This window comes from Sus scrofa, chromosome 9 (assembly GCF_000003025.6).
Source record: "Sus scrofa isolate TJ Tabasco breed Duroc chromosome 9, Sscrofa11.1, whole genome shotgun sequence".
Classification (NCBI taxonomy): domain Eukaryota; kingdom Metazoa; phylum Chordata; class Mammalia; order Artiodactyla; family Suidae; genus Sus; species Sus scrofa.
In genome coordinates this window covers 130649019-130669181 of record NC_010451.4, presented here as the reverse complement: position 1 = coordinate 130669181, position 20163 = coordinate 130649019, and the positions used below count along the sequence as shown (strand labels likewise).

At 39.0% G+C, this 20163-nt stretch overlaps 1 protein-coding gene across 1 annotated transcript in view; it reads right to left on the bottom strand.

The window, feature by feature from the left end:
• The window catches only part of NSL1 (NSL1, MIS12 kinetochore complex component), a 69035-nt gene continuing 49118 nt past the window's right edge, over window positions 247–20163 (bottom strand). The window contains exons 7-8 of the mRNA XM_021063971.1: window positions 5396–5463; window positions 247–1780 (exon numbers count right to left, since the gene is read on the bottom strand). Of these exons, the coding sequence (XP_020919630.1) occupies window positions 1460–1780; window positions 5396–5463 (389 nt within the window). The 3' untranslated portion in view covers window positions 247–1459. The remainder of the gene's footprint in view (window positions 1781–5395; window positions 5464–20163) is intronic.

The window sequence follows — 20163 nt, the reverse complement described above, 5'->3', positions numbered from 1 at the left end:
TTGGGATCTGAGCCGTGTCTGCGACCTACACCACAGCTCACGGCAATGCCGGATCCTGAACCCACTGAGCAAGTCCAGGGATCGAACCCGCAACCTCATGGTTCCTAGTCGGATTCGTTAACCACTGCGCCACACTGGGAAAGTTAGTATGCTATGAAATGCAAGGTGCTGACCTACCATCCAACTAAAGCTGAGATCAAAAAAGGCCTGAGACGACTCTTAAAAATACATAGTATCAGGACTTCAGTCTTTGTACATTATTTTAATAAAAACACATTATTTTAATAAAAAACACACAAATATACAAATCTCAAGTTGTAACATTCAAATACTGAATGGGATAGAGTAGCTTTTGAAGTTTTCTTCACTGAGACAGACTTTCTGTCACATTTTAGACTTTTATGATTATTAAGACATAATGAACAAGAGAAGGACAGATTTTTCCAACCTCATGATTAGTAAATTGCTCTGCAAAGGAATGAAGGTATATAGTCATTAATCGGGACACGGTTGGCAAATTCGATGGCCCTGCCCTACATTGTGTTAATGTGAGTAAGAGGCACGATAAGAGCTCTAAGAAACTATAGTTAAACGTTAGAAGTCCAGGCAATATAGCTTTCTCAGACTTCCACCAATGATTATATACTTTATATACAGACATCCTTGAATATAAAATAGTATGACTGCATCTATATTTGTTCTACAATGGCAATTTGTTTAATGTATTAATCTGTTATATATTTTTGAACTCGAATCATCTGCAGAGAAGTGAGAATCCTGAAAATAAATTATTAGTTCCAAGACAAATTATGTTTAAAAGTCAAAAGGTCTATGGAAAACAAACTGTAGGTAAGAAACATTGGCTACATACCAATTTTTATTTCTAAGAGAAATTCTTACACATTATCTTCGTCTTTCAAAACAAAACCAAAAAATCCTAAAATTGATCCCACAAATCCAACTCGGCAGAACTTAAGAGTAACAAAGTCAAAGCCAGTCTTGTCATCTGCATATTAACTTGATAAATCAAACTGCATTAGAAAAAGACAAAAAACAAAAACACAACTGCATCTGTTCCTATGTAGAAATGAAGATGTCTTTCAGTCCTTAAATAAAAAATAACTGCTACATAGCTCTTCTTTTTTTTAAGCAAGACGTATATGCAGGAACCCCAAAGGAGTATTTTACTTTTGGAACTCCATAAAAGCTGTAAGGCAACCAAGTGTTGATGGGATTCAAAGACCGTAAAAGTCTGCGCTGTTAATGACCACTGACGGGCTTTGTGCCAATATTTAGAAACTATATGCTTTCCATTGGCTCTCGATGAAAGGTGAGGAAAGACATACAATGTGACATCACATCCCAGCAAAGAGCCACTCTGGAAGTCCCAGCTAGGCATTAGGCTGTAGTCTAAACGCTGACAGTGCCCGATTTCCACTCCCAAGACAAACAAAGGAGCTTAGGTGTCAAGATTGATTCTTTTTGGCCGCAATGGATACCATTTTCTCTGCGGGCAGTCTTTAGTTCGCTTTCTTCTCAGTACCAAGTCAGTGCTTTTCCTAGTAGAAGTCTCTGCTGGTGTGGTTTCTATTTGCGCTATAAAGCTCTCAGGTTTAACATCGGGTTTCCTACAACAACCAGAAAAGACTTCTTGGTGGACTCTCTGGAGCTGGATGATAGGCTGCATCTTTAAAACTTGGGAAAATCCATCTCCTTGTTCAATTAAGGCAGGCAAGGACTTAAAAAACAAGCAACAGTAATACTCAACATTAATCTGAGGCTGAAACACAAGCACACAGAGACAGAGACAACCCTTGAGTATTTTAACTCTTCGGGTCAAGGCTTTTCCTAAAACTTAAACGTTCAGGTCATGGATATTTGACTTTACCCTAAAATTCCAGTTTTAACTGAGGAATTTTAACAAAAAGCTAAAATGAAAAAGCTATGTTCTGGAGTTCCCATCGTGGCACAGCGGGAATTAATCCAACTAGGAACCATGAGGTTTCCGATTCGATCCCTGGCCTCGCTCAGTGGGTTAAGGATCAGGCATTGCCATGAACTGTAGGTCACAGACGCAGCTCAGATCCCTTGTTGCTGTGGCTCTGGTATAGGCCGGCAGCTGTGGCTCTGACTAGACCCCTAGCCTGAGAACTTTCATGTGTCATAAGTGGCCCTAAAAAAAAAGAAGAAGAAAAAAAAAGAAAAAGCTATGTTCTATTACTAAAAGGTCAGGTAATAAAATAAAATTCTGGCAAAGTAGGAGGTAACAGAATTTCAGAGTTAAAAAGTTAATGTCTGAAATTCCGTATTTTAGGATAGTACGTATTTTAGAAATCTTTAATCAAGAGCATGGATCAGTGCATTCTTCCTGTAAAGGGCCACGGAGTAAACAGCTTAGGCTCCGAGGGCCTTTCCATCTCGATCGCAATGACTCAACCTTCCCGTTGTAACGTAAAGAAGCCACAGACAATAAGAAAGTGAATGTACGTGCCTGTGCTCCAATATGGTTTTATTTACAAAAATAGGGAGCAGGCTGGATTTTAGCCTGGCCAACCACAGTTTGTCAATTCCTGACTAAGAACATGCTATGAGCACAGGGAACTATATCTAGCCACTTTTGATGGAACATGATAGAGAATAATGTGAGAAAAAGAATGTGTGCACATATATATATATTTGGGTTTTATACATATATGTACATATATATAACTGGGTCACTTTGCTGCGCAGCAGATATTGACAGAATATGGTAAATCAACTATAAAGAAAAAAATAAAAATCTTTAAAAAAAAAAAAGTAACATTGGAGTTCCTGTCATGGCACAGTGGAAACGAATCCAACTAGGAACCATCCCTGGCCTCGCTCAGTGGGTTAAGGATCCAGAGTTGCCGTGAGCTGTGGTGTAGGTCACAGACACAACTTGGATCTGGTGTTGCTGTGGCTGTGGTATAGGCCAGCAGCTATAGCTCCAATTCGACCCCTAGCCTAGGAACTTCCATATGCCACAGGTACAGCCCCAAAAAGATAAAAGACAAAAAAAAAAAAAAAAAAAAAAAAAAGGTTAACATGTACTTGCCATAAAATTCAGCCACTCTATTTCCTACATATTTACCCATAGAAAAATAAAGGCGGATGTCCAATCAAAGATTTGTAAATAAATTTTCTTGGCTCCTTTGCTTATCAGCCCAAAACTGGGAGCCACCCAAATGTCCATCACTGGGTGATGGATAAACAAACTGTGATATAGCCATAGATACTTGGCAATAAAAAGGAACTATTAAGACATGCAACAAAATTAATCTCAAAATAATTATACTGGCTAAAAGGCAATCACACAGTATGATTCCATTCATACAAAATTTTAGAGAATGCAAACCAATCTATAGTGGCAGAGTGCAGATGCCTATGGATGATTAAAGATGAAGGACAAGAGGGAATGTTTACCCAGATGCAGGAGAAAACCTTGGGATGATGAATATGTTTAGCATCTTGAGGGTGGTAATGGTTTCAAAGACCTACATGTCAAAACATCAAACTGTACACTTTGGTTGAATGCTTGTTATAATTCAATAAAGTCGTCTTTAAAAAAAAAAAAAGAACATGCTATAAGAGAAGCATTAGTGCCAGAAAATCATGGGATTAATGCAAACCATAAAATAAATGTTACAGAAAATGATCGAAATGTGTGATTCTGAAGGAGTTTAAAAAATAATTTTCGTATACTAGATATCCAGATGTTTTCTGTTTGGGTAAAATAAATGTTAAGAATATAAACAGTTTTATTATAATAATATTAAAACTCCACGTTGGATACACAGTTGATGGGAGACATCTTCACATACTGAGGTATGGGGAAATCACCCTGGCTTATACGTGATTTAGCTTGAACTTTAGGCTGACTGAAACAGCCTGTCTCACGGCCTACCGAGCACACATTGTACATCTGCTTTAGCCATTACAGAAGAGACTTTGCTCATCATCCCGTTACATAAAGGATTAAGTCACAACCCACTGCAGTCGCCCAACACAGGGTGCCCTGGGGCATTCAGGATGGGAAAAAGAAAGACGAAACACTGTGCTTTGGATATACAGGCTCCTAGACAGTTAAGATGCGTATCTAAGGAAGAATTTCAATAACCCTCGATTCTTGCATCTTCCCATAACATAGAAAAAGACACTAAAATCATTAACTTGAGATATCTGATCTTTGTGATTAGCAGCAATTTCTACCAAGATGTGTGGCTGACTACATTTTTCCCAGCCCAAGGTTCTAATGAAACTCTCTTCTGTTCTTATCATATACTGTTTATCGATTATTTGTGTCAACACAGTATAACCCAGTGGTTAAGAGTATAGGCACCGGAGCCAAACATCCAAAGTTTAAATTCTGGCACTATTATTTATGTAGGGAATCTACTTAGGCCCTTTGTGCCTTAGTTTCCTTATCTATGAAATAGGGAAATAGCAGAACCTACCTTAGAGAATTACTGTAAAGATTAAATGAGGTAATATATGTAAAGCAGTTAGATGGCATCTGACTCATACTAATTGTTGACCTAATGTTAGCTGGCATTATTATAAAAAATTATTTGATGTAATTCCCGTTGTGGTTCAGTGGTTAACGAATCCGACTAGGAACCATGAGGTTGCGGGTTCGATCCCTGGCCTTGCTCAGTGGGTTGAGGATCCGGCGTTGCCGTGAGCTGTGGTGTAGGTCGCAGACGCAGCTCGGATCCCGCATTGCTGTGGCTCTGGCATAGACGGGTCGGCTGATTAGATCCCTAGCCTGGGAACCTCCATATGTCGCAGGAGAGGCCCTAGAAAAGGCAAAAAGATTAAAAAAGAAAAATTATTTGATGGACTGCTTCTGCTAACTCAGAACTCAAAAATGTAACCAACCTTTAAAAGAAGCCAGGTATAATGCTGGCACATATTAAGTACTTAATAAATGGTAGTTATTCTGAACAGTACTGTCACTTAATAAATCCATTTAAGATCTATTTAAAAGACTACTGCTGGGAGTTCCTGTCGTGGCGCAGTGGTTAACGAATCCGACTAGGAACCATGAGGTTGCAGGTTCAATCCCTGGCCTTGCTCAGCGGGTTAAAGATCCGGCATTGCCCTGAGCTGTGGTGTAGGTCGCAGACGCGGCTCGGATCCCGTGTTGCTGTGGCTCTCGTGTAGGCTGGCAGCTACAGTCCCGATTAGACCCCTAGCCTGGGAACCTCCTATATGCCGTGGGAGCGGCCCAAGAAATGACCAAAAAAATAAAAAAATAAAAAATAAAATAAAAGACTACTGCTAAGAATTCCTATTACAAAACACATACGAATGTTGAAAGCAAAAACATAGATACATATGTTGTTCACTTTGTAATTCAGCATGTAGCTTTTACCTTCATGGCTTCACTGATACCCTCAGCTATTGCTTCTCCTCTGCATTTTAAGTTTTCCATACGAGGGGCTGCAAAGAAACCACCAAACAGTATTTTAGGTTTTTTATTTGCAAGGAAGACATGCAGATGCTATCTGGACCATCTGTTAGAACTATTCACCTTAGTCCAATCTTTCTTAGAATATTTTGTAGTCTACTAAAACAAGTATCCTATTAAATTTATCTAGATGAAAAGACTGTGAAAATATTAGACCAGCAGAGAAAAACTAATAGTTATAAGTATAACATAAGACAAGAGTTGTACTATTAGTCTTAGCACTGTGTAGTCCTGTGAGAGAATCTAATGTTTGTTCTTTATAGTATCCACCACCAGGTTTAACATCTTCAAGCACCATCATCAGGTTTAAAATAAATATAGGCTAACATCTGCTATCTGTATTACTCTGAATTTTATGAAAGTAAGTAAAATATATTTGAACTTAGAATATATAATCATACTATATCAAAGAATACCTAAATAAAATTTCTAGAAAAAATCTGGAATAGATTTGTCAGAAATGTTCTTTTTTTCACACTATTTCCTCCATGCTTTTCTGAGTCTTAATACATTTATCTTATTTTCTTCCAATTTGTGTTACAAACGTTCATGGCTACTTCATAACAGAACTGCATAATCAATGATATAAAGGGATAAAAATCCTAGTAAAACTCCAAGTGAAACTGGAGGTAAGAAAAATCGTTTCATTATGAAATCACCTACAAATTAGTTTTTAGAAGAGTAATTCATAGCAGAAATTTCTTCAAGTCTAAGCAAGTATATAACTATGTTAGGAGGGCTACAGCTTTACTGACTTGAAGAGACTGGCATATAAGCCAAGCAGGGAATTTCTTTCATAGCTGCTCTTTTTCTTTTCTGACTTTCCTTAGCTCAAAAAAATGAGAATACATTCAGAAAAAACAGGAAATGAAGAGCAAAAGCAACCGAGAAAAAGAGGGCACTTAAATGAGAAAGGCAAAGGCAACTTGATGGCCTCAGAAAAGGGTTCTTTACCTTTTTTTGTTCCCAGAGATTTCTTTGGCAATTTGGTAAAACCCACATACCCCTTCTCAGAATTTTTTAATGTATTCAGTTTTAAAACCGAGGTATAATTTACACACAGTGAAATGGAGATCTTCAGTTTAACATTCAATCACCTTCGACAAATGTATACCAAAGACATGGGACATTTCCATCACCCCAGAAAGTTTTCTTGCACCCCTTTCCCAGTCAGTCTTTCATACAAGCAACCACTCATCTGATTTCTATCACTATACATTAATTTGCTTAGTCTAGACTTTCTGAATAATGTCTTAAAATATAATTTAAAAGTGGAATTACTTAAAAATTGTGATAGGTAATACAGGTGCTTCTTCTTTTTTTTTTTTTTTTTTTTCCTTTTTGGCCGTATCTGCAACATGTGGAAGTTCCTAGGGAATTGAACCTGTGCCAAAGGAGTGACAACGCTGGATCTTTAATCTGCTGAGCCATCAGGAAACTCCAGTGTGTCTTAATTAATGATTTAAATAACAAGATCATGTGGTAGGTCTATTTAACATAATAAAAAAATAATGAGTATAAACAATATTGTGAGGTATCTGGAACAATTGAAATTGAAAGTATCTGTGGCTTCTAGTAGCAAAAATATATGTATATATTGGTACTAGTAATACTACCACTATTACTTGCATTCAAAATTAAAGGAAATGCCAAATTTCAGTTCAAGGTTAATAAAAATAACAATGTAATTTTTTCCTATCCAAATTCATAAACCCTATAAGGACCCTTTCCTCAGAATAATATGCTAATTTAATTTCAATTCTTTAAAGATTTAGAGAGATCCTCCAAAAGTAGTCAAATAATTACTAAATTTTCTCCTGGCCCTGGGCAAATAAATGATCCAATCTTTGGTACTCTTGTGGCAATCTGGCTTCCAGCCAGGCTCACACTTACTGTTTCCTCATCAAACCTGCACACTTGTGTGGAGCTGCCCATTCTTCTAATATTTAGTATGTATTTTCCCTGGACAAGTACCAGTACTAGGTACTCAGAGTAAGGAAAAGTGGTCCCTGCCCCTCAAGGAACTTTCAGTTTAGAAGAGAGAGACATATAGAAACATATAGGAAAAGGCATACTTTTTCAAAATCAGCTCAAACTTTTCCTGAGCAGTCTCCTGTTTCCACAATCCCTGTCACTCATTCCACCTGCTGCCGTAATAGATCACTTCCCTGCCACAGGCTCCCACTCGGTCCTGAACAGTATGAGCTGAATACTGGAAGACTTCATTGCACTAATTTGTCTAGAATAGTGTTTCTCAACCCTACTGGACCCAGCTCCCCTCTCAGAACATATTTTGTAAAGCTCCCTTTACTACTATAAAATAAGTTCCTACACACATAAAGAGAAATATAGAAACAGATATTTATAATATATTATTAATATATTTAATATGCTCCAGATCCAATCATACCAGAATATATAAAAATGTACTCAGATCCTTGTACCTATTTATACTGAATAAACTTGGATTTAGGAAAATTTATATTTGCATCCATTCTATAGAGAAAACAAAAGATCAGAAGCTATTCTATATAGAAAACAAAAGATCACAGACATAACAGACTAGATTTATTTGAATGAGGAGGAAATAATCTTAACGGAGTGGGGAAAACACACCAAGACAAAGTAAAGGATGTTGAAATGGTGAAAATTAGGAAGTAAAGTATATCTACAAATGTGATGGCCCTATTAAAAGTGTCATGTCGAAATAATTCCCTACATTATGATATGGGAAAGTGCAAGATTAAATCCAACAGGAAACATATCTCCTGCTGTGAAATTCCACTGTAATTCAGGCTGCATTTGGTAAACACAGTCACCTAAAATGAAATCAGAGATCACACTGTCAGAAGGCAATGGGCCATCATCAACAAGTCAACAAATAACACATGCTGGAGAGGGTGTGGAGAAAAGGGAACCCTCCCACACTGTTGGTGGGAATGCAAATTGGTACAACCACTATGGAAAACAGGATGGAGGGACCTCAGAAAACTAAACATAGAACTAACATATGATTCAGCAATCCCACTCCTGGGAATATATCCAGACAAAACTTTCACTGAAAAAGACACCTGCACCCCTATGTTCACTGGTGCACTATTCGTAATAGCCAAGACATTGAAACAACCTAAATGTTCATTGACAGGAGTGGATTAAGAATATCCACATATATACCCTCATCATGTACACACACACACACACACACACACACACACACAATGAAATATTACTCAGCTATAAAAAGAAAACTAGTGCCAAATGCAGCAACATGGATGGAACTAGAGATTCTCATACTAAATGAAGTAAGCCAGATTGAAAAAGACAAATACCATACACAATATCACTTATTTGTGGAATCTGAAATATGGCACAGATGATCCTACCTACAAAACAGCAATAGATCACAGCCAAGGAGAGCAGACTGCTGGTTCTCAGCGGGGAGGGGGGACGGGGGAGGGAGAGGCATGGATGGGCAGTTCAGAGTTTTCGGATGCAAACTGCTATGTTTGGAATGGATGGGCAATGGGGCCCTACTGTATGGCACAGGGAACTGTGTGTGATTGGGTCACTTTGCTGTACAACAGAAACTGAAGAAACACGTGATCAACTACACTTAAATAAAAAATAATTTTTTTTAAAGGCAATAGGGAAGAGAGGATGGATTAGGCAAAAACAGAAATATGAGAAACTATAGAGAATATATATGGTTGACTTCTGTGGATAAATTCAGAGTAAGTATAAAGACAAGCAATCTACTTTAAATTTTTAATATTCACATAGTTTCTTAACATTGTACAAAAATATAATTATGTTTACTGTGTCAATAAAAAGAATTTAAAAATCATTTCTATAAATAAAAAATGAGACTCCCTCATTTTATGTGCTTCTATTAAATCAGTAACATTTAAATTCTATTAAAAGGACTCTCAAATTTATTTCATATTTCCCATTAGCTTTGTGTACCAAAATCCTTTTCAATTAAAAATACTGTTTGAAATGCTCTCAGTAATTCATTATCCTTTGAAAAACGAGAGTATGAAAGTTGAAACTGGGATCTAAAACATTTCATAATTAGACTGATAAAATGCAACTCTGGTTGCAAAGATTTGTTGTTTCTTTTTAGTTCAATTTGCCTTTCCTACACATGTAAACTAACAGAGATGGAGTATGTAAGAAATATGATGATGTAAGTCAGAATGGTGGTTACCTCTGAGAGCAGCAAGAAGGGAGAGAAGGAAACTTTTTGGGGGTACACAGTGTCCATAAAATTGGGAAGCAGGATAAATATGTGTTAGTTACATTTGTAAACGATATACTCAGTATCTTTTTCTTCAACCTCAAATTACCTCCTCAAGTAAAAGTTAAAGTAATGGGTGGAGTTCCTGTTCTGGCTCAGAAGTAATGAACCTGACTGGGATCCATAAGGATGCAGGTTCAATCCCTGGTCTTGCTCAGTGGGTTAAGACTCCAGAGTTACCATAAGCTGTAGTATAGGTTGCAGACACGGCTTGGATCCTGCATTGCTGTGGCTGTGGTGTAGGCTGGCAGCTGCAACTCCTATTTGACCAGTTGCCCAGCAACTTCCATATGCTGTGGGTGTGGCCCTAAAAAGCAAAAAAATTAAAAAATTAAGTAATGGGCCCAACTGCTGATATGTAAAAAATGTAATAAATATGAAATTTTCCTTATGCGTCCAGATTTTTTGGACATTTTGGACTGTATTTATTGTATATATGAAAACATAATGGGTACAATATTTGAAAATGTAACATTCTATTTAAACATAAGGTTACGGAGTTCCCTTCACAGCTCAGTGGTTAATGAACCTGACTAGGATCCATGAGGATGCAGGTTTGATCCCTGGTCTCACTGAGTGGGTTAAGGACCCAGTGCTGCCGTGAGCTGTGCTGTAGGTTGTAGACACGGCTAGGATGTGGCTCTGGCGTTGCTGTGACTGTGGTGTAGGCCAGCAGCTCATAGCTCTGATTCAACCCCTAGGCTGGGAACCTTGGGTGCAGACCTAAAAAAAGAAAAGGTGGAGTTCCCGTCGTGGCGCAGTGGTTAACGAATCCGACTAGGAACCATGAGGTTGCGGGTTCGGTCCCTGCCCTTGCTCAGTGGGTTAACGATCCGGCATTGCCGTGAGCTGTGGTGTAGGTTGCAGACAAGGCTTGGATCTCACGTTGCTGTGGCTCTGGCGTAGGCCGGCGGCTACAGTTCTGATTGAACCCCTAGCCTGGGAACCTCCATATGCCACTGGAGCGGCCCAAGAAATGGCAAAAAAAAAGACAAAAAAAAAAAAAAGATAAGAAAAAAAAATTTACCTTGTGTTTCCCGATTATGCAAAACACTCTATCTAGATCCAGGTAGCAGTTATATGTTCTTATGTGTACATGTGTGTACAAAGTCATCAAGCTATGCAGAGTATATCATTATATACATACATATACATACTAATGAACAAAATCTTTTTTTTTTTTTTTTGACTTTTTGCCTTTTCTAGGGCCACTCCCATGGCATATGGAGGTTCCCAGGCTAGGGGTCTAATAGGAGCTGTAGCTGCTGGCCTACACCAGAGCCACAGCAACGTGGGATCCGAGCCACATCTGCAACCTACACCACAGCTCACGGCAATGCGGGATCCTGAACCCACTGAGCAAGGCCAGGGATCAAACCCGCAACCTCATCGTTCCTAGTCAGATTCGTTAACCACTGAGCCATGACGAGAACTCCCAAAATCTTTTTTTAACATTAACTCAGGAAAGTTATCTTACTTTTATGTACAGAGTAAGGCAAGCATTTTCCTCTTCACTGCTGCTGCATGAATCTATCATCCAAGGGATTCATAATTTTTTGTATAAACACATGCTACTTAAATTTTTTTTTTTTTCTTCTAGAAATTCCTGCTGTGGCTCAGCATGTTAGGAATCCGACTAGTATCCATGAGGATGTGGGTTCAAATCCTTGCCTCGCTCAGTGGGTTAAGGATCTGGCACTGCCGTGAGCTGTGGTGTAGGTCACAGATGCGGCAGATCTGGTGTTGCTGTGACTGGTACAGGCTGGCAGCTGCAGTTCCGATTCCTCCCTTAGCCTGGGAGCTTATATATGTTGCAAGTGCAGCCCTTAAAAAAAAAAGAAAGAAAAAAAATTTTTCTTCTATAAATCCACATTGATGGACACAGCTGTTTTCCATCTTTTGTACAAGCAATGACAAGGTAAAAAGTGCTGAGTGGTTTGGGGTTATGTGCAAAATGGAGTCAGATCCCAGGCCTGGATAACTATGAACAGATTTTCACACATGACTGTGTGGTGGAACATTCTAAAATTGTGCAGGACTCGTAAGACATTTAGTGTTCCTGGCCCCTGACTACTACATAGCAGACATAATCTCCCATTACGGTGATAATTAAAAATTTCCCACTTTCTCAAATGGCCGCTAGGGGGCAGTACTGCCTCCAGTGAGAACCTTGTTCTTATTTAGCTTTCAGAACTCCCTCGGGAGTAAGAACTTCATTTTCTCAATGGTGGATGTCCTAGTTTTTAACATAGTGCCTGACATATAGAGTAGGTGCTTGACAAGTATGATGGACCAAGGCTATGATAAAGTATGCTGTGGAGGCACAAAGGAGGGTGAGGTCAATCCAACAGGTGAACTGAAAGGAGAGTAAAAGCTTCACAGATGTTATGAGATTTGCCGAAAGAGGATTTGGTGCTGGATGGCTGGGGGTGAGTGGGAATAGAAGGTGGGCGGTAGAGGATGTGCTATACCAAAACAAGGGAATAAATCAAGAAAGAAGCAAACACAGGAACCAGGAAACACGATCCAAAATAGAAAAGAAGAAAAGGAAATTCCCAGGATAAAGAGGAAAGGAACAGATAGGATGAAAGCTTTGCAGCAGGCCTAGAGAGCAACAAGTCCAGATTAGAACAGGAAGACAAAAGGCTTCCAGAGGAATACCTCCAAGAAAAAGGAAAGGGTTTTAAAAATGGATTTGATGACAAGACACCATAAAACTCCTAGAAGAGAACATGGGCAAAACATTCTCTGACATTAACCATACAAATGTTTTCTTAGGTCAGTCTCCCAAAGCAATAGAAATAAAAACAAAAATAAACAAATAGGACCTAATCAAACTTACAAGCTTTTGCACAGCAAAGAAAACCATAAAAAAAAAAAGACAACCTAAGGAATGGGAGAAAATAGTTTCAATTATGCAAATGAAAAGAGCTTAATCTCCAAAATTTACAAACAACTCATACAACTCAACAGCAAAAAAACCAAACAACCCAAATGAAAAATGGGCAGAAGACCTGAAGAGACATTTCTCCAAAGAAGACATACAGCTAGTTAATAGGCACATGAAAAAATGCTCAACGTCACTAATTATTAGAGAAATGCAAATCAAAACTATAATGAAGTACCACTTCACACCAGTCAGAATGGCCATCTACAAATAACAAACACTGGAGAGGGTGTGGAGAAAAGGGAACCCTCCTATACTGTTGGTAGGGCTGTATATTGGTACAACCACTATGGAAAACAGTATGGAGGTACCTCAGAAAACTGAATATAGAACTACAATATGATCTAACAATCCCACTCCTGGGCAAATATCCGGACAAAATTTTCATTGAAAAAGATACATTGGAGTTCCTGTCGTTGTGCAGTGGCAATGAATCCGACTAGGAACCATGAGGTTGTAGGTTCAATCCCTGGCCTCGCTCAGTGGGTTAAGGATCTGGCATTGCCATGAGCTGTGGTGTAGATAGCAGACATGGCTCAGATCTGGTGTTGCTGTGGCTGTGGTGTAGGCTGGCAGCTATAGCTCTGATTCGACCCCTGGCCTGGGAACTTCCATATGCCGCTGGTGAGGCCCTAAAAGCAAAAAAAAAAAAAAAAAAAAAAAAAGGTGCATGCACCTCTATGTTCATGCAGCACTATTCACAATAGCCAATACAGGGAAACAACCTAAATGTCCATTGACAGATGAATGGATTAAGAAGATGTGATACATATATACAATGGAATATTACTCTGCCATAAAAAAGAACAAAATAATGCCATTTGCAGCAACATGGATAGAACCAGAGATTCTCACACTAAGTGAAGTCAGTTTGAAAGAGAAAGACAAATACTATATGATATCACTTAGAGCTGGAATCTAATATATGGCAAAAATGAACCTATCTACAGAAAAGAAACAAACTCATGGACATGGAAAAGAGATTTTTGGTTGCCAAGGGAGAAGGGGAGAGAGTGGGATGGACTAGGAATTTGGGGTTAGTAGATGCAAACTACTGCATTCGGAGTAGATAAGCAATGAGATCCTGCTGTACAGCACAGGGAACTGTATCTAATCACTTGTGATGGAACATGATGGAGGATAATGTGAGAAAAAGAAGTGTGTGTGTGTGTGTATAACTGGGTCACTTTGCTGCACAGCAGAAATTGACAGAAAATTGTAAATCAACTATTAAAAAAAAAAAAAAAAACCAAGGGAGTTCCCATTGTGGCTCAGTGGTAATGAACCCAACTAGCATCCATGAGGACACAGGTTCAATCCCTGGCCTCACTAAGTGGGTTAAGAATCTGGCATTGCCATGAGCTGTGTTGTGGGTCACAGACGCAGCTCAGATCTGTCACTGCTGTGGCACAGGCTGGTGGCTACAGCTCCAACTCAGCCCCTAGCCTAGGAACTTCCATATGCCATGAGTGCAGCCCTAAAAAAGACAAAAAAAAAAAAAAAAAAAAAAGCCAAGGAACAAACCAACAAAAAAGTGGATGTGATGGATAACTGGATAACTGAAGTGTTTACCATATTGAGAGGAATTTTACAGATCTAGTGATAGACACAACACTAAACAAAGCAAAGAGAAAAACAGAGCATTCCAAAGGGGGATGGGAAGTTGCTGAAGAAAGAAAATATATTCATCATGTGCCTGACTCATAGTGAAGAACATTTACATAGTCATAACAATATAAATGCTAAATATTACTGGGTTTTTGGACAAAAACGAGAGATTAAAATTGAAACTGGGAGAGGCGGGACAATTAGGAGTTTGGGATTAGCATATACTATTATACATAAAATAGATAACCAACAAGGACCTACTGTATAGCACGGGGAACTACACTCAACATTTCATAATACCCTATAAGGGAAAAGGATCTGAAAGAGAATACACACACACACATAAATGTATGTATATGTGTATATATACCTGAATCACTTTGTTGTAAACCTAAAACTAACGCAACATTGTAAGTCCACTATACTTCAATTTTTTTAAAAAAAAGTGAAGCTGAGGAATGTAGATTATTCTTTTGAGAAACTTGGCCATGAACACAGAGTTCAGGGAAAAGAAACACAATGGCACAAAAGCTTTCCCTACCTGACCCTCTGACAACCCATTTCTGCAGTATTATGGGCTGTCATACACTGTCAAGCAATCCTGTGTAATACCTTTAGCAATCCTCTGAGGCAAGCAAGTTTCATCAGCATCCTTTTATAGAGAAGGAAACAGGAGCTGTGAGAGCTGAGAAATGTATCTAAATTGAATGAATAATTACATAACTGAATAAACAATTAATAGAATTAGAACCCACATTACATGCTCTTCTACATGCTATATGTAACTCCCTACAATATCATTTGGTCAGGAATTATACTACACTCTTTGGGATATAAGTTAATAAATGATAAAAATCAGCTCCAATATAATGAAAACTCAAAATAAAATTATGTTGAATAAATAATTAAAAACAGAACATGTCTAGAGTTAAAATCATTTCAACTATTAACATTACAGTACCAGAATTCCCTTGTGGCACAGAGGGTTAAGGATCTGGCATTGTTACTGTAGCAGCTCATGTTGCTGCTGTGTCAGGGGTTCAATCCCTATTCCAGGAACATCCATTGGCCATGGATGTTCTTTTGTTTCCAAAGAAACAAAAACATTACATTACCTTTTTCGTTTTTCAGTTAAGTGAATTAAATTCTGTTCTTTGAAAACTAAAGAGAATCAATAATTTTAGGAATAAAACCAAACATAAAAAGACTTTCAAAAAACCACAAAGGGGGAAAAATATCAAACACACATTTAAAAATAATCATTAAATATGTAAATATGTTGTTTATAAATGCATCAAAAAAGTATTCACCAACATTAACATCTGCTTAGGAAATTTCAAACTATATAAACTTTTTAATCCCTCACTTAAGATGACTTTAAATGAATTTTCGCATTTTGTAACTAATAAGAGCATATAGATACTCCTGACAAACATTTGACTTAAGACTGTCTCACGTGCAGATGGCTGGTCCCTGCCATACAGGACATGGGGACAGCTTCCTCCAGAAGCATTCCCCATGGCTCCCTCCAAAGCCTGGATGGGAACATCTTTATGGCCCCACCTACCTCTTATCATAAACAAAAGTGTTTAAAAATCCAAATTCACTCCCCCGCAAATCCTATTTAAACATCATGTAGTGGAACTACTGTGCTTCTGAGATGTGATTTTCACAATATTTTTCATCAAAAATTGTAGTATTTCAGCTACATTAAAGAGTAACCTAGGGAGTTCCCGTCGTGGCACAGTGGTTAACGAATCCGACTAGGAACCATGAGGTTGCGGGTTCGGTCCCTGCCCTTGCTCAGTGGGTTAAGGATCCGGCGTTGCCGTGAGCTGTGGTGTAGGTTGCAGACGCGGCTCGGATCCCGAGTTGCTGTGGCTCTGGTGTAGACCGGTGGCTACAGCTCCAATTGGACCCCTAGCCTGGGAACCTCCATATGCCGCAGGAGCGGCCCAAGAAATAGCAACAACAACAACAAAAGACAAAAGACCAAAAAATTAAAAAAAAAAAAAAAAAAAAGAGTAACCTAGAAACGTGTCTGTTTATAATACCACTTGTAATTTTTTTTTCCAGGGGGAAATACATTCCAAATTCCAAAACTCAGATCAAATGTGAATTTTTGAAACAAAACCACTTGTAAGTGTGTAACTACCTGTAAATATTCTGGCAGTGGCTTAAGCAAGTAGTCACTATTAGAAGGAAGAGGAACTGTCTCTAAGTCCTCTGCTTGTAGGGTCAGCAAAAGAATTGGAACTATAAAGTCTACTGTAGAGAAACTTAAAATAGCTCCTTGTCATCACTACATGTTCAGTGAAGGACAGGAAATAATAAAAAGGGAGTCTCTTAGGTTAACTACAAAGAACTTTTTTAAAAAGAGGATGATATAGAAGCAATGGTTAGTTTTACTAACAGGACCACAAAAGGTTATAACTGACAAATGAAAACACATCCGCATGGTAGTTAATTAGAAGATTGCTGCAAAGATATTTTTCAAAAGTTTGCTCTTAAAAATGTGGAAGTGAGGCGCTTTTGACTACACTGCCTTCCCTTGTCACTTGCTTTCTAAAACATAGGGAAATGAAAAAGTGGAAATGAAAGATTGAGTAATCAACCTTGTTTTGTTTTCAGGTCACTGAACCGACTAAACTAGGAAACATGAAATTCCAAAAGCCTGCACAAATTCAGAAATTCAGCAAAAATGAATTAACTGAGTGCTTCCTTGATATTTCCATTGTATTTTATGAGCATGATGAGCAAACATGCATAACCTAGGATGTCTGGCTTGTACTAGTTTTAAAGGGGTAACTAAAAGCATGAATAAGAACCACGAATTGAAAAGTAGCATCCCTCATGAAAATGAAACCAAAAATGCAGCAGTGATTTATGACTTTCTGGAAGAGATTCCTTTGCTACAACTTAATCAGATCTGTTTAACACACCTGCTGCGTGGCAGGTGTATAGTCCTCTGTATTCACTCCTACCTGCACTTCACCAGCTTCTTCTGTATTGGAGAGCTGCATCTCTCTTAAGGTATCATGTTATTTCCAAACTCCTAACTTGTGTAATCTTGCCTCAGCCAAGTCTCTAACCTTATCCTGTAACATTCTTTCCCTCTATTCCTTCCACTATAGCCACTGTAGCCCCAGTGGTCTTCTGTTCTATAAACACTCAAGCTCATTCTTAACTTAGGAACCTTATTCTATCGCTCTTCTCTCCAACTGAAAAGCTCTTCCTCTTGTCACAAGATAATTCCTTCGTGTTACTTCCTCAGAAAAGTGTTTTCCAGCACTGAACCCATCACCCTAGCACTGACGTTATTCCTTTTTCCATTTGCTGATGCTTTTCTTCTGCCACCAGAATGTAAGCTCTGCAGCGCAAGGACGCTGCCTGGGTTGCTCACCATTACATCCTCTGCACTAAGAAGAGTTCTGGCATATAGTAGACATTCAATAAATATCTTGATTACATGCATGAATAATAGTCATGCAGTAAGTATGGAGCACGGCGTTATATACTGGCTACATATAATGCAAACACAAAGAGCTCACGAAGCTTTCAGTTTTGTGAGAAAACATAAAGAAATACACGAATACATATAACAAATGCTAGAGTTCCTGTCGTGGCTCAGTGGTTAATGAATCCGACTAGGAACCATGAGGTGGTGGGTTTGATCCCTGGCCTTGCTCAGTGGGGTAAGGATCCAGCGTTGCCGTGAGCTGTGGTGTAGGTCTCAGACATGGCTCAGATCCCGTGTTGCTGTGGCTCTGGTGTAAGGCAGGCGGCTACAGCTCCAATTCGACCCCTAGCCTGGGAACCTCCATATGCTGTGGGTGTGGCCCAAGAAATGGCAAAAAGACCAAAAAAAAAAAAAATACATATAACAAATGCTATTAAAGAAACAAACAAGTGTCATGATAGAGAACTGGGAGAGGCTATTTTAATTAGTGTGATTAGGGAAGATCTCTAATCTCAATGCAAGGGCGACGTGTTCAGGTGCTGGAGGTAGTACTTAAATGAGAAAGGAGAGGTTGAGAAGATGCCAATCTTAGCAGCACTGGGGAAAACCCCGTGTGAAAGCGAGGCACTCTGAGAGAACTCCAAGACGGGACCTAGGTCTACAACACAAAGGAAAGTGCCAGGTCATGTAAGGGACTGCTGAAAGGTTTGAAGCTTATTACACATATTTCTTCATTAGAAGATTTTAAGATTTTAAGCAGAGGAATTAAAGTTGATCTATGTATTTAAGAGCATCCTAGATTTCTAGTCAAGCTGGTCTTGGAAGTTCACAAAACTCACCACCTTTGTCCAAAACATCATTGGATAGATAGAGAAAGTTTAAAAGACAAATCCCAAAGCATACACTTCTAGGGGCCAGAAAACAGTCGAAGAGTAAAAGCTGCAAGTCAGGCTAAAGTTGTAGATCCACTGGTAGAGAGGTGGCAGGTAGGCAAGAGTAGCCAGGAATTTGCTTCCCACAAGACAAAAGAGGCTCAAACTGCTCCAGAGGAGCAGGAAATGAGGAAAGTCAGCTTCAGATGTGAAACCAAGGGCTGAGGTAGAGTTTTCCCACCCTTAATAGGAAGCTGGAAAAACACAAAAACAAAAGAACAGTTATTAGCCACAGTGAGGAGTGGCAGCATGCTTAAAGCTACACTAGAAATGATAGGAAGCAAAGAATGCCACAAAGCCTTTGGCCTAGATTAAGGTGCCTGCTGATTTAGTGACTAGATCCACTATCTCCAATATTACAGTGGAACAGGGGCCCCACAGTGCCAATATCAATTTAATATATGGTTCCTGCCTGGGATTATTCAGGAGACAGATAAAAGGCAACCACAAAATGATTAGACAGAAGATCCCATCGTGGCTCAGTAGAAACAAATCTGACTAGTATCCATGAGGACACAGGATCAATCCCTGGCCTCGCTCAGTAAGGATCTGGTGTTGCCATGAGCTGTGGTATAGGCCAGCGGCTACAGCTCCATGGGTATGGCCCTAAAAAAGAGACAAATAAAAACGCACACACACAAAACAACCAAAACGACTAGATAGTAAGAGGGGAAAGCAGCAATAAGAAAATAAGCACATGAAAAACTTAGGTCAAGAAGCACTAGCTGAGCAAAATTCTTTTTTTTTGTCTTTTCTAGGGCTACACCTGTGGCATGTGGAGGTTCCCAGGCTAGGGGTCGAATTGGAGCTGTGGCCCCCAGCCTACACCAGAGCCACAGCAACACGGGATCTGAGCCGCCTCTGTGACCTACACCACAGCTCACGGCAACGCTGGATCCTTAACCCACTGAGCAAAGCCAGGGATCAAACCCGCAACCTCATGGTTCCTAGTCGGATTCGTTAACCACTGAGCCACGATGGTTGCTCAGCAAAATTCTTAAATACACAAAAAATTACAACCATGAAAGTCAATATAACAACGTCAAGGAGATGAACTTACTGTGGATGGAATAAAAACAGAAAATCTGAAAATGATCTTTAAAGGTTTAGGACCCTCCAACAGCTAAGGGAAATCATAAGAGACATTACAAAAGAAAAATAAATTAAGGGATAAAATAATATAAAAATAGAAGAAATGATAAAGAAGCAAAGTCGAAGGATTAAGTTAAAGATTTTCTAAAAGATAGGAGTCCTCAGATTGAAAATATACATAGAGATCTTAGTGGAAGAGGAGACAAAAGAGGAAGAAAGAAAAATAGGAGTTCCCATTGTGGCTCAGTAGGTTAAGAACCCAATACTGTGCCCTTGAGGACGAGGATTCAGTCCCTGACCTCGCTCAGTGAGTTAAGGAACCGGCGTTGCCACAAG